Source organism: Passer montanus, unplaced genomic scaffold (assembly GCF_014805655.1).
Source record: "Passer montanus isolate IOZ18808 unplaced genomic scaffold, ASM1480565v1 scaffold19, whole genome shotgun sequence".
NCBI lineage: Eukaryota > Metazoa > Chordata > Aves > Passeriformes > Passeridae > Passer > Passer montanus.
Window position 1 is genome coordinate 4,729,201 of NW_024366480.1, and position 25,964 is coordinate 4,755,164.

The 25,964-nt window shown below is 45.8% G+C and overlaps 1 protein-coding gene across 4 annotated transcripts; it reads right to left on the minus strand.

Annotated features, from left to right (window-relative positions):
• Nucleotides 1-3,061: 3,061 nt before the first annotated feature.
• On the minus strand, nt 3,062-23,108 carry RRM2B (ribonucleotide reductase regulatory TP53 inducible subunit M2B). Of its 4 annotated transcripts, XM_039706357.1 has the most exons (10): nt 22,784-23,019; nt 19,000-19,152; nt 17,461-17,577; nt 16,432-16,565; nt 14,853-14,947; nt 12,655-12,788; nt 7,132-7,236; nt 5,843-5,956; nt 5,199-5,369; nt 3,062-3,504 (listed from the first exon to the last, which is right to left on the minus strand). In XM_039706357.1, exons 1-9 carry the CDS (start codon nt 22,898-22,900, stop codon nt 5,217-5,219), a joined length of 1,122 nt encoding a protein of 373 aa, XP_039562291.1. In that variant the 5' UTR covers nt 22,901-23,019; the 3' UTR covers nt 3,062-3,504; nt 5,199-5,216. The 4 variants fall into 4 exon arrangements, with proteins under 4 accessions (XP_039562291.1, XP_039562292.1, XP_039562289.1 ...); XM_039706358.1 differs by having other exon boundaries at nt 3,062-5,369; nt 22,957-23,108; XM_039706355.1 differs by having other exon boundaries at nt 3,062-5,369.
• Between the last annotated feature and the right edge of the window lie 2,856 nt (nt 23,109-25,964).

The window sequence follows — 25,964 nt, forward strand, 5'->3', positions numbered from 1 at the left end:
AGGCTGGGGCAAGCAAACCTGGCTCTGGTCAGCCTCTGCCCCAGTGTGACAGGCCAGTGCTCCACTGCAGGCCTTTCCTCTCCCTCTGGCACTGCACTCTGGGACCAGCAAGAGCCAAGTCCAAGCAGGCAGGACTTCAGCCTGAGCTGCAGCTGGAAGGGCACAGCAGCACCCTGCCAGCCATCACACCGAGTGGCAGAGCAGCGACCAGCAGGGCTGCTTATGGCATCCCAGTGGCCTAATTTTGGTAGGAGTAGGAGTAGAATATGACATTTAGGAGAGACTTTCAAGGATAGCCTTTGAGCAGATCACATCCAGCTGTCACTGGGCTGGTACAGATTTTTTTTTCTGACATTCACTGAGCACCAGAGGGACAGAATCCAAAGTCGGTCCCTGCTGGTGACGTTTTGGAAGAATCAAAAAGAAATTTCCATCAGTCTGTTGATCTTATTTAATTATCTGCTGGTGAGGACCTCCCACTGCCTCTGCAGCAAGAGGCATTTCCTAAAGGAACTGGCAAGGCCTTGGAACAAGCCCCAAAGATGGCCTGTCCTCATTGCAGGAGTCAACACCTCACCCTTAATGCCAGGCTGTTCTCTGTGACAGCTCTCCTACTCCTGCAAGATCACCAGAGATGCTGCAGCAATTATGGGAGGCCATTCCCAGAGTAACAGTAACCAACAGTGGACTACAGCACAAAAAGGGATGGATGATACAGATTTGTTCCTGTGAACCCATCAGCAGCCACACCAGGGCTCACGCAGTGATGAATGGTGCTGGCCAGTGCGGTAGAAGGAGGAGGACATTTCCCAGGTAAGCCCCTCAAGCATATTTGTAAAACAGGATCTGCAGGGCAGGAGCCCCTGGTCAGCAGCACTCCACAAGAAGCTGATATTGGCAGCACTGCTGCCTGTCATGGAAATCTCATGTCTGTCATTCACAAATCCTTTTATTTCATTCAAAGGGTCAAAATTCAACAGGAAATTCCCCAGCCTGCCCACATGAGTACACTCAAACAGCCAAATCCCAAAGTTACTGTTCAAAGCAGAAATGTGTGCTCCATACTGGCCAAAACCAGCCATTCCTGAGATCTGCCTGCATTTCAAGCTGAAAAAACTTTAGCTAAAGTTAGTAGAGCACAGTTCTATCCTCAGGGCAGCCCTGGTTCCTACAGCCAGATTAGGTACGACGGGATGGGACTGTTGCCCATCTGTGCCCAGGGAAGCAGGGCAAGGCAGCAGCTGCTGGCAAACCAGGAACAGTGTCTCTTAACAGCAATATTACAGTGCCAACTTGCCCTTCTGCCCCAGGGAGAGGGTTTGCTAAAAGCTGCTATTCAACAGCTTCTCCCCTCAGCCGTGCTGGTGTGTGTGTGTGGTGTGCCTGCACACCCATGTGCCAGGCGTGCACACCTGTACACACAGGCAGGCTCTGTGCACACACGTGAGCATCCCTGCAGTGTGTGGTGCTGACAGCGGGCCCCAGGCACAGGAGCATCCTCCTGGCAAACACAAACTCGGCTGCGTGAAAGAGCAACGCATCAGCATCGCCAGGGACCGACTCCCAGAAGGGGTGCTAGGTAATAGTGACAGAAACATTAATATTTGCTGACTCAAGGGCTCCACCAGGAGGAAAAACCAGCCCAGATCATCCCCTTAGGAAGGCCAGAAGGAAGATGCTCCTCTGGCAGGCTGGGTGACTGGCAGGGAGGCCACGCTTGCTCTTTCAAAGCTTTCATCATTCAAAGACAAGGACAAGAAATGTGGTGGAAGTGGATCAGCAGTGTCAGCCAGCATGGGGCTGGCTGCAGCTCTGAGGGTGCTGCCACACACACATCATCCTCATCTGCTGCAAAAATCTTACCAGTTCAGAAACACTAGGAAGAGGTTGCTAAGTGCCCTGCCTTCACCCACTTTCTTTTATTTCCCAGCAAGGGCTGGGAATCCTGACTGACCTGCTGGACTGGGCAGTGATTTCACAGCCAGAGCAGAGCACTGGGAGCACGATGTCTGCCTGTGCTATGATAACCAACTCATGGGATTTGCTGGGAGGGACATGTCTGCTTGAATGGGAACAATGGGAACTACAGAGGCCACTTTGGAATTTAAAAGGGGGGATTCTTCCCATGAGACTCAGCTCCTATTGCTGAAACCCAGAGAGAGGTTTCAACTCATCTGACCCTTGCAGACATGTCCACCACGAGACAAAGACCTCCAGGAAGCACCTTCTCTGTCGCACTGAAGTCTTATTCCAACTCAGAGCACACAGACCATGCACACTGAAGGGATGCTTCCCACCTTCTCTCCCACACACCCATCAGGCTTTCTTAAGCTTGGTGGCCACAGTGTGGGACACACAGAGCCCTCAGAGGCCCATGGGGTTTCTGCCCAGTGCCCAGTGGAAGAAGGCACCTTCTGCCCATCATGTCTGTCTCAATGAGGCACAAAGAGGCTGCAGGGACAGCTTTTGAAATGACAGCCCTGACAGGGCCTACACCAGCAGTGTGAAGCTGAAGTGCCAGCTCAGACCCAGGTGCCCATGTTTGGCTTCAGGCAGGTGCCTGGCTGGCCCCAGCTCAGCCTGAACCCGACGATGCTGTGCCCAGGCAGTCAGGCTGCCTGCCCCAAGGGCATGATGCTCTTGATAGATCAGGTACCACCCACTGACAATACATTTTTGGAGTGTTTCCTCACTGAACCTTACAGACTTCCAAAAGATTCCTCCTTGTGCCAGAAAATCCCAATTACAAACAAAACAAACCAAACAAACACCAAACCCATTTGTTTACTCACTAGACTGCAAAACTTATTTCCAGGAACAAGAAAGAGCGAGTCAAGAGCTCCAAAAAGTGCAAGACAATTAATGGAGCACCCATTTGTTTGCTCACTAGACTGCACACCTATTTCCAGGAACAAGAAAGAGCAAGTCACGAGCTCCAAAAAGTGCAAGACAATTAATGGAGCACTCATAACTTTCTCCCACAATCCAAAAGCTGTGAATACTGACTTACTCTGTCACACCCCAGTTTTATCACTTTAGATTTCACAAGGAAGCATGTAACTTGTAAATGTAGGCATGGGCTTCCCCACACTCAAATTTTATTGAAATGATACACATATTTTACACACAAATCGAGTGGGAGCCGTTGTACCAGACTTTGGTATCTCATATACATTTACAGAACCTGAGCACATTGCAGTTTCATATTAGAATCCTCCCCATACTCTCATCATAATTCACAAGACTCAAAATAAATACTTTTTAGTACTTTCAGTGACATAATAGGTCCCATTACTCCAACAACAGAACCATTTACAGTATTTTCTCTTTCTCCCCTATCAACTCAGTATTTCCAAAATGCACTGAGTTTTTCCTCTGAGTCCACAGTTCTCTTGCAGTTCCAGGATGTTAGTGAGGGCCACCAGTTCCAGCTTTTCTCTGTATTCTCAACGTTCCACTCTGCCCTCTTCCAAGTACCTTATGTCAAATGATGCAGGCTCTTCTCTAGGAAAAAAAAAATAAGCTGTTCCACTTCCATGCTCAGTATATACTCCTCATCTTTTACAGAGACTAAAAAAACAGAGTCAATTTTCCTGCTTATTTTTACAGCAGGGACAGTTGTCCACTAGGAACTATGCTAAGGCAGTGGACCTGTTTCGTGGAACTCGGGTACCCAGGACTATGGCTGATCTGGCTGGCAGGGAAATCACACTTGTGCTACCCATCACTGATAACCCTGGGCTGCCAGTTTGGCTCATGCCAGGTATATCAAAAGCAGCAGAAGGTATTTGCAACAGTAAGACTTACAAAAGCTCTTCCACAAAGTGCTGAATATTATGAAAAATGCTTGGGTTTAAAAAAGCAGAACGCTTTGTCTAGTTCTTGTATACTCACTTCATCTTGGAAAAAAATAATCTATTTATTTGCAGATAAGTCAGGTACAGCTAAATAGCATCCCTTCCACCCCAAGTACCACTGCAGCACGTTAACTACTCTTCAATCATTCCATTCTCTCTGTGTGGTATCCAAAAATTACAGTTTTCAGGCACACAATCAAAAACTAAACAACAGTCCTTTGTAAGATGCTGCTACTCCATACTACTTCTGGGTTTGTTTTTGAAATGTTTAGTATCTTCTTTCAGAAGCTCTTCTGTGACAATGGTTCCAATGACTCACATCAGACACACAACCTGATGTACCTTCATACATTACTGGGTGCTTCCTTACAGCCCCAGCAGTCTGTAGCAGCTCAAGGAATAATCCCTTGGAATGACATGTCTTCTCACCCCTCCAGTGCACAAGTGCAACCAAGAAGGAGAGAACAGCAAACCACCAGCACAGCAAGGGGAGATGGACAACACCCAGAGCTGGCTGTTTCAGTGTCAGATGATTACAAATACAACTACAGATTGCTTAATAAGGCACTTGATCAGTGAAGCATGGAAAAACAGGCAGCACAAGCCAAAAAACCACAGGATGTGGTTTTTCTCCACTGTTAACAGGTGTGCCTTTTCAAGGACCATTCAAAGTCCACTGACCTGTTCAGTAATAGCTGTAAGATAAGAATCACATGTATTTGAATTAAATGCCTACCAAGACCCATCAGTTTTCCAACCTGAGTAAAACTTTTTTCAGACAGAATCCAGGTTAATGAGGAGATTACACATAATTCCCAGGTTTAATAATATTCTACAGTTCAGACCTCATTAAGGTTTTCCCACATTCATTTTTTACTGTCTCTGCAACAGGATGAAACAGAAGATCTTTTACTCTGTACCAAATCTATAAATATGAAAACAGAAAACAGGAAAATAATTTAAAGCAACATTTTTACATAAAGTGATACCTCAGCTGGTTTTCAGATTAAAATACCATAACATGAGGTAAATATGCAGTTTGCTTTCTTAAAACATTACCAAAGTCTTAAAAAAGTAATAGCATCCATGTCATTTTTAAAGACAGCATTGACAGCAGATGAATCAAGGGAATCTTAAAAAGGCCATCCTTTTACAAAGCCACATAATTTTTTTGCAAATGATGCCCCTTTTTTTTCAAATGACACAGAGAGATATATATTTACTCCTCTGACAAACAACATGAAAACCCAGGAAAAATATTCCAGTAGACTCCGACTTCCATGAGAGGAAATCAAGTCAGCTTCACAGTATAAAGGGAGATGAGGAGAGGGAAACAGTCACCATTCATTTGCCAATTTGTCAAAAATCTGCATCCAGAGTGAAGACATTGTCCATTGTTTCTGCCATAACAGCAAAACGTTGATATTCCGAAACACGCTTCTCAAAGAAATTTGTTTTTCCTTCCAGAGAAATATTCTCCATGAAATCAAACGGATTTTCTGCATTAAAGACCTGGGGAAGGAAAACACACTGCTGATTCTGACAGAGAAATAATGCTTTAAAAACTGCACCACAAACCAAACTGTCAAACTCTTTCAAACTAGACCACCTCTAGCTGCAGTATCCTGTAGGATCTATGGACCCCTATCTAAGCAAATTCAGTACTGCCACTCCCAGGAGTTTGGTCTGTGGTGGAATTCACTTGTGCAAGGTGCTTGTTATTCTTCAAGCACTGCAGCATCTGAGCACAGCTTACGTTTCCCATTACAAACCTGCTGAGCAGCTGAAGGGAAACAAAAGCCTAAATTGTTCTTGCTCTTTTACAGTGAAGCATAGGTATGAATGCTGTGGTTTCAGCTGTCACTCACAGGAAATCCATGTGCTAAATATGACCTGCTCCCCAGCATGACAAGGGAGGGCTTTGTGCTGACAGCTCTCCTGGGCTGCACTGGCAGGCCAGCATTTGGGGCAACTGCATCTCTTACCTTTGAGAACCCAAGCTCCATTAGTAACCGGTCTGCAACAAATTCAATGTATTGTTTCATCAGGGTGCAATTCATCCCAATCAGACCCACAGGTAATGCCTCAGTTAGAAACTCCTGGAAGTTAAAATACACATGACATTTAGAGAAATGAAATTAAGAAGAAAAAAAGGAGAGAAGACACCTGTGTTTCACAGTAACATACTTTGTGATGTTCCAGGCTCCCCAGGACGTTGTCTGAATAAATAACTTGCATCACTAAATTCAACAAATATATTCTATTTTCAGTAACTGTTTGTATCTTCCTTTCTTTTTAGTCTTTATTTTTACTTTGGAAAAGGCACAAGATTTTTATCACTGGCCGTCTAATCTGCCTTTTTCCAATCCCCCAGCATAAGCTTCTGTGTAAACTTAAGCTCCAACTTCAGTAAACCTACAGACCATACCAGTGGGAGCAGGGATAGATCAAGAAATCACCAGTTTTCCTGGCTTCCAGCCACTACAGAATGAAAGATCAGAGGGCAGTGATACACATGATTGCTGAACCCAGTCATGTGTTTATTCAGGCACCAATGCATACCTGTCTCAGTGTTCTGAGACAAAGAAGGAGCATTTGCCATCATCACAGTAGTTAGATGACAACAGGAAAGAAAGCTAAACTAAAATCCTGCCAAACACTCAGCCATGCAGAAACTTGTGCCTGCAGAAGGGCAGCACTTCACATGAAAGAACCTGACATCAACCTCAGGAAATGCCAGAAGACAGCATGATACTCATGGCCAGAACAGACCCTGCCTTCTCCTGAGGACAAGCAGAGATGTGACTACAATAGGGAGAGACAAAGATCCTGAAAGGACAGATGTAAACAAACTCCTCTCTAAGAGACAGCTGCAGTTGGACTAGATTATTATTGCAGGTCCCTTCCAACTGTAACCATTCTATTCGATATCAAATAAGAGTTTTTCCTCCTTTCTGTCATTAAGGAGAAAACCAGCTGCCAAGTTCAGCTTGCCCCAGTTGCTTGACAACTGAATTAGAAAGTCTCTGACTCTTACTGTCACCACTAAGGAAGAGGGAAAGAATGGTATAATGCATCAGGAATCAAGCCTGAGCCAAGTATCAAACATGGAATCCCAAAAGTTAGAAGTTAATTTATTTTCACACCTCAGACTAAGCCTGTGCTGCCCACAATGTTGTCAGCACGGAATCCCAAAAGTTAGAAGTTAATTTGTTTATTTTCACACCTCAGACTAAGCCTGTGCTGCCCACAATGTTGTCACAACCAGGATTACCTGCTCAATTTCTACAGCATTAACGATGATCTCACACACTCGCTCTTCTGATGGTCTGTTCACTAAATAATGGAACATTAGACAAGCAAAATCACAGTGTAGACCCTGGAATAGGAGAACAATGAAAAACACAGTCAGTTTTCCCCTCTTCCACATAGTTTGCTCTTATTTTCAGGCAGTCTCACTTAGATGAAGTTTCCCAGCCTCCTGCTTTTATGAAAGTCTTCCTGTTATCACATGTAGTGTGGACTTGTAGTTTACAACCCACTAACAACTCAAATCTAACACATGCCACCTAAGCCAAAATAATGTTCAGCATACATGCTTCTCAGGTAAAGCTCTTCTGAGGGCTGCTCTACTGTGAGTGATCTTACACAGAGCCTTGCTGGTCTCTGCCTCCTGTCAGGGATGATTTTGCTGAAAGACGTCTACATCAAGACCTGCAAAACTACTTGTGAGTTAAAACTGGTTGTTTACCTGCTCTTTGCTTTGAGATATTGATTTAAATTCTATCACCAGCATTTTTTCCCTTGCTTCTCCCAACAGCATTTTCAGAAAGGCAGATTCAGATTAAAGTCACTAAATCCAAGATTAACAAATCATCACTTCCCCAACTAAACTCCCCTTCTCATTTCACCCAGCTGTCCTACACAGAGCCTAGTAAACTGTGCCCCTTTCCAGGATTTCCAGAAAAGTCTCCCACCACAGTAAGAAAACATCAGGAGACAAGCAACCCCAGACAGCTGCTCCAAGAGGAACCTGAGCTTCTCTTTAACTTGCCTGGGAGCAGCTCGATGGTCTGGCTTCAGCCATACCTACCACTGCCAGCCTAAAGGAGCACTGTGCTACCACCTCTCCTCTCAGCTGCAAGGTGGTGATTACAGCCAATAAACACCAAGAGGGCACATCCAGAGTGAAAAATTAACAAGGGTCAAAACAAAACCTGGGGGCTGACCCACTACAGAGCTGTTCTGCTGCAAAGGACCTGGGAGTCTCAGTGGGTAACAAGCTGACTGAGCCAGCAGGGCTCTTGTGATCAGAAGGGCCAAGGGTATCTCAGGGTGCATTGGGAAGAGTGTGGCCAGCAGGTCACGGGAGGTGACCCCCTCCCTGTGCCCATCCCTGCTGAGGTCACATCTGGACTGCTGTGTCCAGTTCTGGGATCCTCAGCATGGCAGAGACAAAGAGCTACTGGAGAGGGTCCAGCAGAGATCACAAAAATGATGAGGGGTCTGGAGCATCTTTTTTTATGAGAAGGGACTGCAGGAGCTTGGCCTGTTTAGTCTGGAGAAGAGAACACTGAGAGGGGATCTCATTGATCCGTATGATTATCTCAAAGGTGGTGTCACGGTTTAGGAATGGCACTCCCCAGTTCAGTGCCCCTACCAAGACTCTCCCAAACCAGATGCCACTTGCTTGCTCCCTGCTCCCACCAAGACACCCCCAGCTTCCCCTTGCCCCTTTCTGCTATGTGAATGGAGGCACAAAATGTGAAAATCACGGGATTAGTAAGACCAATTTACTGGAAACAACAATGAGATAACAAAAGGAATGGTAACAGCAATATGAACAACAAAATGTGTAAGACAAAGAAGCTATTTACATGGAAACCCATGACAAATACCCACCTGCTCTTCCCAATTACATTTTTTCCCACTGGAAGGAACATCCTTCTCAAAAGCAAGAGAGGGAGTCCCTTTTCCCCACTCCTGTCAATGACGTGAGATGGTACCCAATAACATTAGGGTCTTAGCCACTCAGCTTCAGGCTCTACCCCCTCATAGCTACTGCAAAAAATTAACCCTGTCTTTGGCTGAAGCCAGGTAGGTGCCTAGAGGATGGTGCCAGACTCTTTTCAGTGGTGCCCAGCAAATAGGATGAGGAGCAATGGCTGTAAACTAAAACACAAGAAGTTGCACCTCAACATGAGGAAGAATTTCTTTATGCCAAGTGTCACAATGCACTGGAACAGGCTGCCCAGGGTGACTGTGGAGTCTCCCTCTCTGGAGGCATTCCAAACCCACCTGGACACATTCCTGTGTCACCTGCTTCAGGTGACCCTGCCTGGATTTCCAGAGGACCCTTCCAACCCTAACAATACTGTGATTCTGTGAAAACCTTTTTGGAAAAGCTATAAAATCCTTCTGATTGAGGTCATGAAGTAATGTAATTTGGGAAATATCCCCCCTCTAGTGACTGCATTAGCTGCCTGCTGCAAGGCTTCCCATGGTCTTATCCAGGGCAACATCACCAGCAGGATGCAGGACATGCCTGGCTTCTCCATGAACCCATGTGCTCTGCTGACTGGTGCTCCCACCAGCTTTGCACCTTTAAGTATCAGAGATGCACCAGCTCAACAACAGCCTGGGAGCAGAGCCAGCAGCTCAAAAAACACACTGAACGTTAATCATTTATCTGTCCAGGTGCATAAAAAAACAGTTTGTAGTTTTCAGTTTGTAGTTTTCAGTTTGCAGTTTTCCATTGTGGATTCTTTTTATTGCCACTGGGTTTCAATGCAGGTGCTCTGTGCACCAAGTTTTAACCTTTGTAACAGCACTGCAGTTGGAATTATGCCAGCAGAGCTCAAGAAAATTTTAGTCTTTTGGTGCTCGACTCTGCAGAAAAGTACAGTTACATTTACTCACCTGAAAGTGACCCTTGTAACAAACAAATCCTGCCTCACTCAAATGGATCAGTTCATGATGACTCACAGAAGACACAAGGAAGGTGAAGGCTGAAGAACTATTTGTTTTTTCCTTACTCATCATATCACTTTCTTCAAGAGTGTCTTTTAAAGACATATCATAAGGTGTCTCATTTCAAAGCAATTTATCTAACCCATGAAAATCACTTCCATTATAAAAAAGCTCTTCACACATTAAGACCAACTCTGCTAAGTTACAACCACTAGCATGTTTATACTGCAGACAAAACTGGTCTTTCTACTTTTTCAGTGCTCACAGTGACGTAAGCAGTGCAGTGTCCAGTCCCCAGCCATAAACAACATCTGCCAGCTTGCAGGGAGCAAGGAAAAAGAAAGGAAGGAAGCAGTGAAAAGAAGGGGCACTTGTAAGCACATGGTCTGTCATATTTGGTGTGCTGACATGCAGCCCCTCAGACACCTCACATCTTAAGTTAAGAAGCACTCTCCTCAAAGGCAGATCTGTAGTTGCCCCCTCCCAGGAGATTCTATTGCTGTGCAGCAGCACAAGACCATGGAGAGAAGTGGTATCTGTGCTTCTGCAGCAACCTGCCCCAGCTGCCTTGGTGATGATGCAGGGGGCTGCCTGCAAGCTCCGGGACCCACAACCAGGAGCAGGAGGGAGTGGTACTGGGAGCCCACCTGAATCTGAAGCAGCTGAGGCACAGCAAGTCTCAGAGTCACACACTATCCAGGTCCTTGCTGCAGCCAGCCCCCACTGCAGCTGGAGACTGTGCAATTCCACCCCACTCCTTGAGCAGCTGGGCCTTTGCCTCCCTTCACAGCAGAGGAAAACAAACATCCCCTTCAATCTAAAAAATCCATCTTTTTGATAATACTATATACACTGATGTGCTGGTTTTGGCTGGTGTGCTGTTTTGGGGTAGGGTTGGTTTTCTTCAAGTACAGTCTGGGTCTGTGTTTTGGATTTGTGCTGAACACAGGGTTGATAATACAAATATGCAACTGCTGAGCAGGGCTACACAGAGCCAAGGCCTTTTCTGCTTCTTGTACTGCCACTCTGGTGAAGAAGTTGGGGGTGCATAGGAGGTTGGGAGGAGACACAACACCTGTCCTGAGCTGAGACAGGTGATCCAAAGTGACCAAAGGGACAGTCCAGACCATGTGACATTCAGTATATAAAATGGGGGGAAGAAGGGGATGGTGTTTGGAGTAATGCTATTTGCCTTCCCAAGTCACTGTTGCACTGATGGGGCCCTGCTCTCCTAGAGATGGCTGAACATCTGTCCATGGAAAACAGCGACTTAATTCCTTGTTTTCATTTGCATGTGTGTGTGACTTTTGGTGTCCCTATTAAAATGTCTTCATATCAACCCACGAGTTTTCCAGCTTTTCCCCTTCCAGTTCTCTCCCTGATACTACTGGTGGGGGAATGAGAGAGTGGTTGCATGGGGCTTGATTGCTGGCTGGAGTTAAATCACAGTTGGGACACCAGTATTTATGTTTACTCCCTTTAAAAGCAGGTATTTCTGCTGAGGGACCCAGCAGCACCCAGGCCTTAAGTTCATCAGTGCTGTTTGCTGGGTATAAAACTGGCTAGATGGCCAGGCCAAAAAATGTTGTAAGAATTAAATGCAGTTGGTGGCTGGCCACAGGCAGGGTTTCCCAGGGCTCAGTTATGTTATGTACACTATATATATATATATATATGTGTGTTACTGGCCTGAGTGGCCAGTCCTGTTTAATATTTTTATCAGTGGCAAAGTTCATTGAATGCATCCTCAGTCAGTTTGTAGAAGACACCAAGTTTGGTGGGAATGTTGATCTTCTGCAGGCCAGGAAGGCAGAGGGATGTGGACAGGTTGGATTAGTGGACTGAAGACAATAATATGAGTCTTCCACAAGGCCAAACACCAGGTCCTGCACTTGTGCCACAACAACCCCCTGCAGTGCTACAGACTTGAGCAGAGTGGCTGGAAAGCAGCCCAGTGGAAAAGGACCTGAGGGTGCTGGTTGAGAGCAGCTGAACACGAGCCAGTGTGTGCCCAGGTGGCCAAGAAGACCAACAGCATGCTGGCTTGTGTCAGGGATAGTGTGGCAAAAGGACCAAGGCAGATCATCCCCCTGTACTCAACACTGGTGAGGTCATATCTTGAATCCTGTGTTCAGTTTTGGGACCCTCACTACAAGAAGGACATTGGGGTGGTGTAGCAAGTCCAGGGAAGGGCAACAAAGCTAGTGAAGGGTCTGGTGCACCAGCCTTAGGAGGACTGGCTGAGGGATATGGGGGTGTTTATGCTGGAGGAAAGGAGGCTCAGAGGAGACCTGAGCTCTCTACAACTGCCTGAGAGAAGGTTGTAGTGGTTCCCCTCTTCCCCCAAGCAACAGGACAAGAGGAAATAGCCTCAAGTTGCATCAAGCAGGGGATTAGATTTGATATTACAAAAAACTTCATGGAAATTGCTGTCAAGGGAAGTAGGTGTGGGTTCCCCTCTTCTCCCAAGCAGAAATAGCCTCAAGTTTAGAGGGGATTAGATTTGATATTACAAAAAACTTCATGGAAATTGCTGTCAAGGGAAGTGGTTGAGTCACCATCCCTGAAGGTATTTAAAAGACACTGAATGTGGCACTTAGAGGCATGGTTTAGGGTTGGACTTGGCAGTGGCAGGTTAACAGTTTGATTTGGTGATCTTAAAGGGCTTTTCCAATCTAAATGATTCTATGATTCTATAATTATTGGTAAAAGTCTGCTTCTTTCCCCTTCCTCTGTCAAGACTATGGGTTCTTCATAAATGTAATTCTACTCTTGCCCTGGAAACTCACTTTTCTTCCCAAATAGTGTGTAGGTTATGCCACATTACCTCATCTCTGCTAATAAGTTCATTGGAGAAAGTCAATCCAGGCATCAGGCCCCTCTTCTTCAGCCAAAATATAGCAGCGAAGGAACCCGAAAAGAAGATGCCTTCCACTGCAGCAAAGGCAACCACTCTCTCACCTGTTCAACACAACACATTTTTTGTTAGGCACAAATTGCTCTATTGCCCATCAGCAAGAGGCACCATTTGCATCAGACAGAGTGATGCTGGAGAAAAGCAATCTCCCTTGCAGCACCAGATGCTGTCTTTGACCACATCTGTCAGCAGCTCCTGAGGCACAGTGGGTCTACACACCCCACAGCACTCAGCCACAGGCAACCCCAGCAGAACTGAAGAGCCAGGGACCCAATGAAACTGCCACAGCAAAAGAAGGTAACTGTCCAAAATGGCCAGGACATTAGTACTCCATTATCTCTTTCTCCTGAAAGGCAGGAAAGCAGCTGTGTAACTGACAGCCAAAACTGAGAAAAGGGCCAACCTCTTATAAATTAAACAAAAAACCCTACACCACAATTTCTTCATGTTGGGAATCTACATAAAACCATATTCTTAAAAGAGTGAAAGTCTACAGAACATAAGTCAAGACACAAATAACTATTTGTGTTATCTCACCTTTAATCTGAGGAAAGCAAGGCATTACTGATCCCAGTTCTCCCTGTTCTCTACATGAATGTATTTCTTCAGACTACACGACCATCTGACTGTTTAGTGAAGTCACACCACTCCATGTACACTACCTCAAACACCTTCACAGCCTCACTGTGTACGTTCTGACATGAAGAGCTTTGGCACTAAGTTCTGGTGCCTTTTTCCAATAAGAATTGCACAGAATTTTGTTTTAAAAAATTACCCAAAGTAGCCAGATCTCCCATTTCCTCTATGAGATACAAATGTCAACCACTGGCTCATCTGAAGAAATTCAAATTAGGAAAAAGCACAGAGAGCAATACCACCTAACAAGTATCACAGAAGTTATTAAAGAATTTTTCTGGCAACACTAAAAATGAGAAATTCAAATTAGGAAAAATCACAGAGAGCAATACCACCTCACAAGTATCACAGAAGTTATTAAAGAAAGAATTTTTCTGGCAACACTAAAAATGTTGTAGATTAAGCCTACAGAGGAATAGAGAAAGGCTGCTTATAAAATATAGGTTTAATGAAGCAGAAGACTGATTACTTATTTGGATAAAATGGATTAAGTTTGGGGGCAGGGAGCAGGGGGCACACTGCTTTTTGAGTCAGGGAACTTTCTGATTCCTGGCACACCCCACACTGCTGGGAGCAAACAAAGGGATGATGAAGGGGTTTCACACTCAGCAAGCAAAGCCAGACCAGGGAGCCAGTGGGAGCCCCAGGACAGAACAATGCACAGCTACAAAAAAGAACCTCCCTCAAACAAGAGCTGTGAACAGATGCTGCAAAAGAATGATGTTCAGATTTGTTTTGTTCACCAGGCTGAATCTCTCCATCTCCTACAGTTTCTCAAAACATAGAGGATGTTTGCTTTAAAAAAGTCACCAGAGTGCACCCATTATGCATTTCAGCTACAGAAAACCCTTCCAAGTCAACACTGTAAGAATGCAGAACACTTCTAAGCATGCCCTGCAGCACACTAATGGAAGCTGAGCCACTGTCCCAGCTCTGAAATGAGATACAAAAACTAGAAACCTGGTCCCAAGAGCAAACCAGAAATACCAGAAATAGATGGTTCTTGAATCTTTTCTGTCCAGGCTCTATGCCTCAGTTACAAAAAAAATCCAATGGATTTCTCTATAGGAATAGGAACACATAAAATAACTGGACTTGCAAGAACTTCAGCTGCCCAGTTCTGAACACTGAGTGAGAAATAAGAACCAACTAGAAGAAATAATCAAAACCAGAACATAAGGTCTACAAGCAAAAATCGAGGAAACAAAGGTTATTCAATATAAAGACAAAAAAAAAGACATAGCATTTTTCATAACATGATTTCAGGGGGCACTGCCATTTCTTTATTTCTCTACCTGAAGATAAAAACATACAAGCTCACCAGAATTTACTTCTAGTTCTTTAGTTAAACCAGAGACCCAGAAGTCACTACATCTGTGGAGAATTTAATTTCATTTTCCAGGGGTGTAGCTTACTCACAGAAGGTCAGTTTGTGATAAGCAATAGAAACAAGTTTATAAAAAGCTACACACCAAAAGTGGATTCTCGGTCTTCAATCCACTTCAGAGCCCAGTCTGCTTTCTTCTTAACACAAGGCATTGTTTCAATAGCATTAAACAAGAAATCCCTATAGAAAAAAACAGAGACAAAACATCAAAACAGTGATTTAGGTAAATCTGCCCCGGTTGTTCCTTCCAGCTCCACCAGACAGAGGATGCCATTATGCAAGGCTCTGAATGAACCCAAGTAAGAGACCACTCCCACCCCAAAAAGGTGCTAAGCTGTCCTGCCTTTGGGATAGAGTTCATTTTCTTCCTAGTTGCTTGTACAGTGCTGTGTTTTACATTTAGAATGAGAATTATGTTGATAACACACTGATGTTTTAGTTGTGGCTAAGCAGTGTTTACATGAAGTCCAGGACTCTTCAGCTCCTAGCCCCACTCCAGCGAGCAGGCTGGGGGAGCAGGAAGCTGGGAGGGGACACAGCCAGGACAGCAGACCCCAAGTGCTCAAAGGGGTATTCCATATGATGTCATGCTCAGAATATAAACTAGGGGAAAGCTGGCCAGGGGCCAGTGAGCAACTGCACTGTGCATCTCTTGTTTTGTTTAATAGTATTTTCCTTTCCTGTCCTATCCAGCTGCCTTTACCTCAAACCACCAGTTTTACTTTTCTCCCCAATTCTCTCCCACCCCTCTGGGCAGGGGCAGGCAGTGAGTGAGCTGCTGTGTAGTGTCAGCTGCCTGCCAGGTTAAACCACAATGTCACCTGTGATAAAAAGGGCAGAGGGAGGCCAGTGTGCAGAAAGCAACATCCCCAAGGGCTCAGGGGAGGAAGGCTGTGAACTCAAACATCCCATCCCAGGAGTGCTCACTCACCAGATCACAGCCTCTCTCAGACTTGAAGCCAGCTACTTCAGACTATCCATAGAGCACAACCTCATCTTGCCCAACTCCACAAAAGAAACTAAACAAGTCCCACATGCACAGACTCTGTTCCTATGCTGAAAACCTGAAAGGAAACCTTGCAGTCCTCCCACCATCACCAGCACAGGATGCCACCATGGGAAAGCAAGCTCTGCCTGACCATCACCATGGTGGAGTCTCTGAGGGAAAGTGCTGCTCTTCAAATGTGTTCCCTTTGGACTAGGAAGTTCTTCAGACAAAAAAGGTGAACTCAATCATTCAAAACTAAGCAGTTCAAATTGCATTAAAAGGCACTGACAACAAAAAGGCTGGAAGGACACAATACATTGATTGCTGTATATTAGAAACAACACTTTGAGCACTCAGTTTCCTCAGGCTGATCCTTTGCAGGAGCACAATAACCTCAAGGAGCTCATCTAGCCTTTAACATTTAACATACTCCACACTTCCAGCAATAAAAGATTTATACAAATATTAACTAACCTTCTGATACTCCCACAACAAGCCTTGGTCAGTAATACTCCTCTCCATGTTGGGGGTCAGACATGCAGGCCTTGAAATCTTTAAGGAACTTTCCCCAATTCCCCCAGAAAGTCAGTATGAAAACAGGAGACAGCTGCCATGCTGCTGGCATTGGCTTCAGCCACAGATTTCCCACAGGTTTGTTACACATCCAGAGGTTTACCTTTTCTTGGGATCTTTGATGTAGGTGTCTATGAGCAAGCTGTACATCTCTGAGTGAACATTCTCAATGAGAATCTGAAAGCCATAGAAACAACGAGCTTCTGGGATCTGCACCTCCTGACTAAAACGTGCCACCTGCCAAAACCAGAAAGCAAGCAATGAGTACAAGAACAGTCCTGCATGTCACTACTCTGAGCTCAACAGGAGAGACAACAGATCTCTGCTAGAGACAGGATGGGAGCAGTTCTGTCCCACTTTGTTCACAGACATGTCAATAGGAGAGCTGTGGTGCAGGGGAAAATAAAAAAGAAAATAAAGCAAGTAAATACAGAAGTAAATACATCTAAGAGCTGAAGGGGACACATACACAGGAGAAGAACAACAAAATTATGCAGTACTAAACACCTAAACACTTAGTACTGAACAAAGCCTCAGACTTTGTGTTCAACATTAAAAATATAAACAGCATGACATAAGGCAGGTTCATGCAATAAATCCACATATATACTACATGTTATAAACATTCAAAAATTTGAGATTTAAACTGGGCATTTGCAGACTACTGTGATGAGATATTCTCCAGTCCTGAACAGATAGCAACAGGAAGAATTCCCCACCTTTTTAGCAGCACCCACCTGCAGCCCTAAGAGATTCTAGGATGTTGTTCAGAGAGAACAAAACAGATTTTACCAAAATGAGGAATACATGGCATGGCCATGGTCTGTATTCCCTACTTTTCAATTAACATGAGTACAGAAAAATATGGGGTTACATTAATTCATTCAGAAATGCACATCCCACAGCCAAGCAGGGGCTGAACTTATAAACAGTGTCCCAGAGTGATGTGATTTGGAGTCCTGATGACCACAGTTGACCCAATTTAACTCAAACACTGTTCCCAGACAAACAAGCTGCTTGTTCCATTTGACAAAGGTGAGATAGAAAGAAAAACACTTTCCATTAATAAAATGGAAAGTTAATAAGACAATAACATGACTAAGTATTCAAGCCCTCTGTAAGTCTTTCTCACCAGGTTTTCATTTACAATTCCATCACTGGCTGCAAAAAACGCCAGAACATGAGAGATAAAGTATTTTTCATCTGCTTTCAGCTTGTTCCAGTGAGGGAGGTCCTTTGACAAATCAACCTAATGAAAACAAAAAAGGAAAATGTTATTGTTCTTCTGCATTTGTCATTCTGTAAAAACAAGCAGCCCAGTCAAGTGACTGAAGCAGAGTTTTGGCATTTGCTTTCAAATCTTTACCTGTAGGGAATTTAAATATTTGTGACTGTAAAAGACAACAGAGGCACTGTAGTACTGTTGTCTCTATCTGCAACAGTAACATCACGTACTTGTTTCACAGTTTACACTTTTGAAATTTGGAATAAAAATTGGTATCTATTGAATAAATAAATGAGATTTTGAAAAGCCTTAGTACCTTTCTGTCACAAGTATATGAATACACACCAGTCACCAGGACCTCATTCTAAGACACTAAAACTTTACTTGAAATAAATGCTGATACTACAAGGAAGCTGTACCCAAAGCATGTCAAAAGATGGACTGAGGGGACTTCTGCCTTTGGCAGGTGTTCAGCCTCCATGTTGTCAAAGAATGGTATGGAGCAAACGCTGTGTAACTGCTCTTGTCTATCAGACCAAACCCCAGCCATGAGAGAAAACCACAGCTTCCTTCACATGGGCCTTTTCTGTTTGTAGAATTTCTGAACCAAAACAGCCCTAAACTAGAGTTAGATGTGAAAAGTGCAGAGGACCCACAGATGGTAGGACGGTGTAAGAAACCAGTAACATAGTAAAGGGGAAATGCTGGTAGGGCAGGAGCTCAAATGCTCTTTCTTTAATGGTTTAAATGAAGATCTGCTGCAACAGGGCAGCAAGCCGCCCAGCCAGGCAATGAAACACCACCTCCACAAACAGCAACTCCTCATCATCCCACGATGCTTTCTGGTCTATTTAGAGTCTGCCAGTGCTTTCATCTCACTCCTCTGCAGTTACAGACCACTGCCCACAAATGAGCAAAGGTCTAGCTAACCAGCAACCTCGGGAAAGAACTTAGAGCTTGCACTGTAACATGGGGCAAGCACCTCATCCAGGGCAATCAGGAGTCAGCTAAACATATTTTAGCAAAACTAACACTGTCTGTCTGTAAATTTAGGTACCTAATATTAAGGAACAGCATGAAATTTTCCAGAGCATCTTACATGGACAAGGAGTCAGTTGCAGGTTCAGACCACAGCACAGTAGGAGCTATCTGACCACTAATCAGAGCAATCTGACTTAGGATTTCTCTACAACCAGAGAAGCACCCCAGGACACAATTCCACCTCATCCTAAACTAAGCACCTAAAATAGCTCTGCTGAATCACCCTGTGGAAGCAGCTTGCTTTCCACTGTCGATGAGGGAGTTCTGCTTTGGTGCTGGCACCTAATGTTTGATTAAATTAATTCCAGCCTTTGCAACACAGAAGCCAGCAGCAGAGCTAGGAAAAATGTGCCAGGACCAAGGTGCTCTGACTGCCTTTTGCCAACCCACTGGTCCAGGGCTCACCTCTTCTGCTGTCCAAAAGGAGGCCTGAGCCTGCTTATACATCTTCCATATGTCTGGGTACTGGATGGGGAAGATGACAAACCGGCGGTGATTTTTTCTGAGTAGAGGCTCCTCATCAAGGTCAGAGCCATTTTCAGCAGCACTCGATGAGCTCTGAAAACAAAGGACAGTTCTGGTTAAAGTTACCACCATTTATTCCTCCTGCTCACACAACCCCAAAGGTGCAGTCTGAAGCTGAGCCGTGTCACAGACACTCACCCGGCCCCCTGGGGTCGGTGCCCCCTTGCCCTCCATCAGTGCTGCCGGCAGCGCTGCCCGCCGGCTCTGCCAGCACAGCGCTCACCAAGGGCCCCATCCACCCCCTCCCAGCTGTGCCGGCGCCAGGAAACGCCTGAGTGCCACAGACAAAGCCCCTGCAGCACGGAGGGGAAATCTGCCCTGGGAGACATCAGCCACTGCGGTCCCACGCACGGGGAGACACCAGTGGGGTCACGGTGCTGCAGCGTGCCACCAGCACAGCTCCACCGGGCTCCCTGCCCACGCACCTCCCAGCCATCGGCTCCAGCTTCAGCCACAGGGACCTGCATGGACTGCCCTAAGAAAGCCATGAGATCACAGTAACTAATCCCAATGGACAGAGCACAGCCCTGTGCCAGTGTCTCAGCATGGAGGTTTGTGTATGCAATGTGGGGCAGCCCACACAACACCGTGGGTTGGGAGGCTGCTCTGGAGGCTCTCCCTCAAGTGCTGGTATGAAGCTAAGGTGCCTCTTCCCAGCAGCTGGCAGCAGGAAAACCTCTGCCTGGAGTCACCCATCTCCACACTGATCCTTCTGTGTGGGCTTCCAGAGGACATCTGTGCACAGCTCTTCCTCAGAGAGTTCCAGCCCAGCTGGGGGAGCTGGGGACAGCTGACATTCAGGAAACAGGCCAGTGAAAAGTAGGAGGGAGCACTCTGAGCAGGGCCTTCACCTCACCTCTGGCTGGGGACATCTGCTCCCAGGATCAATCCCTGCATCCCTGCAGACAGGTCACCAAGCACCTACTAGAAACAACTGCTGTGAAGGGCTGTCAGGACAGCACACTGCAACCTCTGCAGGAGGGCTGGTGTCACACTGATGAGCAGCTCAGCAAGCAGGATGCCTCTCTGGGTTTGTTTGGGTCCCACCGACACTGCTGTAGATGATAACTAACCACAGGCAGTGTACAAGGTGCTCCATATAATACAGCACAGAAGGGGAGCTGAAGGTTTTGAACACCTTCCTGGAGGTATCTGGAAGTCCTTTCCCTGCCCAGTCTGCTTGTAACTACTCACATAATAAAAAGCATTCCTTTACTTCAATTTGGAAAATATTCTCAAACAAATAATGCCATTCAGATTTCAAAAAACAAACAAAACTCAAACATATGTGCACATTGCATAGCTGGCATGGATATCCCAGATGCTGAGTGAATACATCACTGAAACACATTCTGGGTTACAATTCTATCCCTTTATTCTATTTTTAAATATTACTCAATTACACGATACAGATTTCCCAGCATCATCTTGCAGAGTCTGCTGACGGCCATGAGAATTGAAGACCTTTTTTACTTCCCAGGACAGAGATGGTTACAATAACTCAGTGGAATTGGAAGAATTTGGGCTTGGCAGGTTCAGCACCTTGTCACAGCACACACCTGCTCAGGGGCTGGTATCCAGCCAACTCCATCTGGTTTTGCATCAGCTGACTCCTTGAAAATGGAAATACTGCAACAGTCTTCCCTGTTATCCCACCACTGCTGGCTCATGGACAGCTTGCTGTCACCCAGGACCCTCAGATTCTTCTCCAGTTTAAAAAACTGTACCAGTATTTTGTTAAATAGATGGTTTTGGTTGTTTGGGGTTTTTTAATTTTAAAAAGGAAAGGTCAGTCACAGAGGCTACACCATACTGTACCTCCTGCTCAACCTACATCCCACCTCCCTTATCACCTTCAGGATGCAGAGGAGTTTCACAGGCAGGCTCCTGTTGGCAGGCAGACAGTGGCTACAAGATAATCCCATCTTCTCTAACTCAGTTTCACGTGTGTGGCACATTCTGATCACTGCTGAGGCTTCTGAGCAGTCACCACCTTGTGCTGAAGGAGCATAATGCATTCCCTGCCCTGCCTTCCTGGATCCAGGGGCACTGGCAGGAGTGTGAGGGGCAGGAGAAGATAGAAGTCACTAGGTTAACACTATCTTCAATCTGCACCCTAGATCTTTTTCTTAAGCATATGATAGTGCATGAAACACTCACCATAATGTAGAAGATAGAAGTCACTAGGTCAACACTATCTTCAATCTGCACCCCAGATCTTTTTCTTAAGCATATGATAGTGCATGAAACACTCACCATAATGTAGTCAACACTCACCATAATGACAAAGGGCACCAGTTTATAATGTGTACGTGCTTCATTCTGTTCAGACAACATGATCCAAACCCATAAAAGAGCTGATGCTGGTGGGCACAAGCCAACCCTTGCACCAGCAGGGTCAACCAGATGAGGCTTCATTATCTCCAAGGATGGAGACTACACAACCTCTGTGAGCAACCTGTGCCAGCATCTGACCACTTTCAGAAAAATAAGTATTTTCTCACACATAAATGCAACCTCTTGTACTTCAGTGCACTGTGACCAAGGACCAGTGCCCCACAGTGGGGCATCACTGAGAAGAGCCTGGCTCTGTCTCCTTTATTCCCTCCACCAGGTATTTTCACTCACCCACAAAATCCCCTGAAGTTTTCTCCAGGCTGAACAGTCCCAACACTCACAGCCTTTCTTTGTATAACAGACGCTGAAGTCTCTTAATCATCAGCCCTTTGCTGGACACACTCCAGTACATCACATCCCAGTTATTCTGCAACTGTGAGAGATAAGCTCTTCTGGTGATGACAATAAACAAAAACTGCTTAGGGGTACTGAAATGCCTTCCATTAATTTCAAATTCAGCAAACTAGGAAATAATTAATATATATACAGATACAACCACCAGCCCCCAGCTACAGCTGCTGGGCTCCATGTGCAAGCATCAGTTACATCAGCTGTAGCCAGGGAAAAAGCTAAAGGCGCTGGCAGAGCCAGCACTGTGATGTGGAACACACTCAGTGGTATGTGACCATGAGCCCTCACACACCCTAGTTAAGAGGCTGCACATGCATCCCACGAGCTCCCAAAGCATCCAGGCCAGCCCTGGGCAGCACAGGCCATGCCAGCAGTGAGACTGGGAAGACCATCACCATTCCTGGGATAGATGGTTTGCCCTGTACAACATCTGAGGAGCACAACACCTGCTGGTTGCACGTGCTTGAGGGGATCACAGGGCTACCACGCACTTCACTACAGCTACAGCATGTCACTGTTCAGTGGGACACAGTAAGGGGCTTCTTACACTTGTATTTAACATGGCACACCTGGTTTTGGACACTTGGGTTTCCCTGCCGTGATGATCCTTTTCCCTCGAACACCCGAACCTTGGCTTAGCACGGTTATACTGGGGGGACACCAGAACGTAGCTCAGACGCCTCGCAGGGGCAGACCTTCCCGGTCCACAGGGCCTGGGAAGCCGGGAACATCCCCCAACCCCACACCTGCCTCCGTGGCGGCTCGGGGCAGAGAGGACGAGCTCTGCTGCCCCGGCCCCGTGCCCCGCGGCCTCCGGCGGAGGCCCGCACCTCCCGCAGGTGCTGCCGGCGCGGCCCGGGGCCGCGGGGCCCGAGCGCTGCGGCCCTGCCGAGCCCGGCCGGGACCCCGGCCTTACCCGCTCCGGGCCCGCCGCAGGAGCCCGGCGCTCGCCCATGGCCCGCGGGACTGCGCCGCGAGGGGGAACGGCCATGGCCACGGCCGCTCCTCCCCGGGGAGGACCCGGCCCTTGCATAACAAACACGGTCGCAGCGCTGGGAGGAGCTCGCCACGGCCCGCCAGGGGCAGTACCATTGATACTTGTTTGTCTCCCTCCTTGCAAGCAGAGAGAGCTTCAAAAGATTCGGGTGTCGCCTTTCCACAAAGGTAACTTTCGGTGCTGCTTTAAGGATTCGTGTGCCCTTAAGAATTTTGGGTATTTTTTTTAAAGGCACCTCCCCTCTCTCCATTCCCAAGCACGGGAAGGGGGTCAGGCCCGCTCTGGGCTGCATCTGTGTCCTGCGGCTTCTTTGTGCCTTGGGAGAGGCGCCCGGGCCCCACCGGGGCAGGGATATAAGGGAAGTTCCGCGGTGAGAGCTGGGACTAAGCACAAGAACCGCTCTGGTTTTCTTACGTTTCTGAGCATGTGCCTAAGCAGCAAGTGACTTAAAAGCACAGCAGGAACACGCAAAAAGTAAAGGAGAAAAGGTGGATTCCCATTAACCATATCTGCTGTTACCTGAGTACTGGTATTTCTGAGACATCCTTGAAGTTTTATTTCCCAGAGATACCTACCCAAGCTGCTTAATCTTTACATCCAACAACACCTGCACTCATATCAAGTATATGGACTACCAGGGATTCCAGATTTTTGTCTAGAGCAATCAGAACACTGACAGATGCAGAGCAAACCAAATTAACCCATTTGCAGACAAATTCAATTGATGTGTGCAATACAGAGTTTGCTGGTGGTTTAAAGGGGAAATGCATGAGTTTGTGGAACCAAAACCAACAAGTAGCAGAGTATTCATATTCAATGACATTGAATGGTCTACCAGTTGTCTTAGCCCCCAAATCTCATTGTCCTGGCTACTGTTTCAGAGTTTCCTGAATAAGGAAATGCCCTGTCCTGACAGGGATTAAGATCTACCATAAATTAATACAATTAGCAATGGAGAATTGTTCAAGTATTTGGAGATAACTTCCTAAACAGCTGCACTTATGTTTACTTACATGGTGCCTAAAGATGCACCAAAAAAAAAAAAAAGCCTGGAAAGGATTAACCAAACAGCATGTGGCTGTTCTTGCACCTCCACAAAAATCTGCCAACTTCTGTTAGCTTTGTTTTATAAAAATTAAATCATGTACACAGCACTGAAGTACAGACAAGCACATACAAATGAAATACAGCATTATGCACAATTTTGCAAGATTTCAGATTACTCAGCTGTACCTACAATGTCCTGTTTAGAACAAGCTCCCTGACAGGTGGTAGAAGCTGTATTCCCTCCTGAAGTTCCTCACTGCTGCTGTGGCAGCTGTCCTGCTATGGCAAATGTAATCATCACTGTTTTAACTGTCCCACCTCTTTCTTCCCTCCTCCAAAAGGTGTTACTTTTTGGGGAATACTCAGCTGCCTTTTACAATGGGTTATACGTCTAATTTTGTTTATGAAAATGTCATTTCAGGTAAATGGAAGAATTTTCATTGATAAAGTGAAATCTGCTTTTCAGCTTAGCACTGTTCCCCTCTCAGAAAATCAATTTGTGAATTATTTCAGTATGTTTAAAGCCTTAAATTTCTTTAATTCTCTGTGCAGAGGAACCTCACCATAGGTTGTGGCAACAGTCTCTTTTCCAACATGACTACAGTATTCAAGCACACTCATTTGGTCAGCTGCCACTGCCACTGGACAAAGGGATACTGAAGAGTTTCACCATTCTGGAAAAGCCCTGAAACACCTGGCAGCAATCAATTGCCTCTTGTTATGCTAAACAGTCTACTAATATAATAGTAGTTTGTGGTGATAATAGACTAAAAATACCTTTATATTAAGCCATTGACAAAGGGGGGAAATAATCTCTCACAGGATCGTGTTTCAAGCAAGACATGAAGTTACTCTCTTAGACAAATCCACAAAAAATCCATAAATAATTTATAAGAAATTAAAAGCCCTCCACGCTTCTCAGTTCAGCAAATCTGAAATAGTTGCAAATGAAAGCCACAAAAGCAATTTCCAGCTAGCAAAGGATCCATCAGAACTCCTGATAAATGCCACAAGTCCTGCTGGGCAATGACTGCACTGTGATGGAAGCCACACTCCAGCTGCGAAGCCTGTTCCATGTCCTCCCCATGGAGATCTTCCAGCAAACTTCCAGCACTGTGACTTCCAGGCAGTCACTGAAGCTTTCACACGATCCATGCACCTATGCATTTTAATGTGAACAAACCTTCCACCTCAGAATAAGATAATGCCACACACGCTGAAATCCAGCTCCCATGCACCTATGCATTTTAATGTGTGGACAAACCTTCCACCTCAGAATAAGATAATGCCACACACGCTGAAATCCAGCTAATCTGGACATGCAGAATTTTCTATTTGATTTTAGCAGACCTGTTACTAAGTAGGCAAACCACAGAGTTCAGAAAAAAGGGTTGAATCCTATGAAGTTTGAAAGAGGAAGGGAATCAGAGCTGCTAAACGAGGTATCCACAGTTTGCCTTACAGAGAGGAAGCCAGAAAAATCCAAGTGAAGTGAAGAGCACGGACAGAGAAGCAGCTCAGAATGGCATTTAGAGATGCACACAGCAACATGATCCACAGGCTGTGGGACCCTATAGAGAGGGAGTCAGGGCACAGCAGTTATCACGGAAAGGAGGAGGTTAGCACAAGCTTAGTGAACAATCTTTCATGTGGTGTTAAGGGCCACCAGGAGCTGTGCTGCATTCTGGCTCTCTCTGAGAAACAACCACACAGGAGGGCTGGAGTGGCTGGGGAACTTCTCCCACCAACTACCATGGAGAGGTGCAGCCCTGCTCACTACTCACTTCCCTTCACGTGCATGGAAATAAACTTCTGAAAAACAGCAGGTCTGTATGGCTTGCACAACTGCATACAAAGATAAACCTTGTTTAAGAGTTGAGGAAAATTGCCTTTCCTCTGCCTCCCTGAATGCTGCTGTGCAAGGGTATTGGTTTGGATTCACAGGATTGCCAGTTTACAGCTTTATCACTGCTTGTTATCTAGGGACCAAATTACTAACTTGCAGGAAAGAAAAACCACTTCCAAACCACACAGGTGGGAAAGACCACTTGAT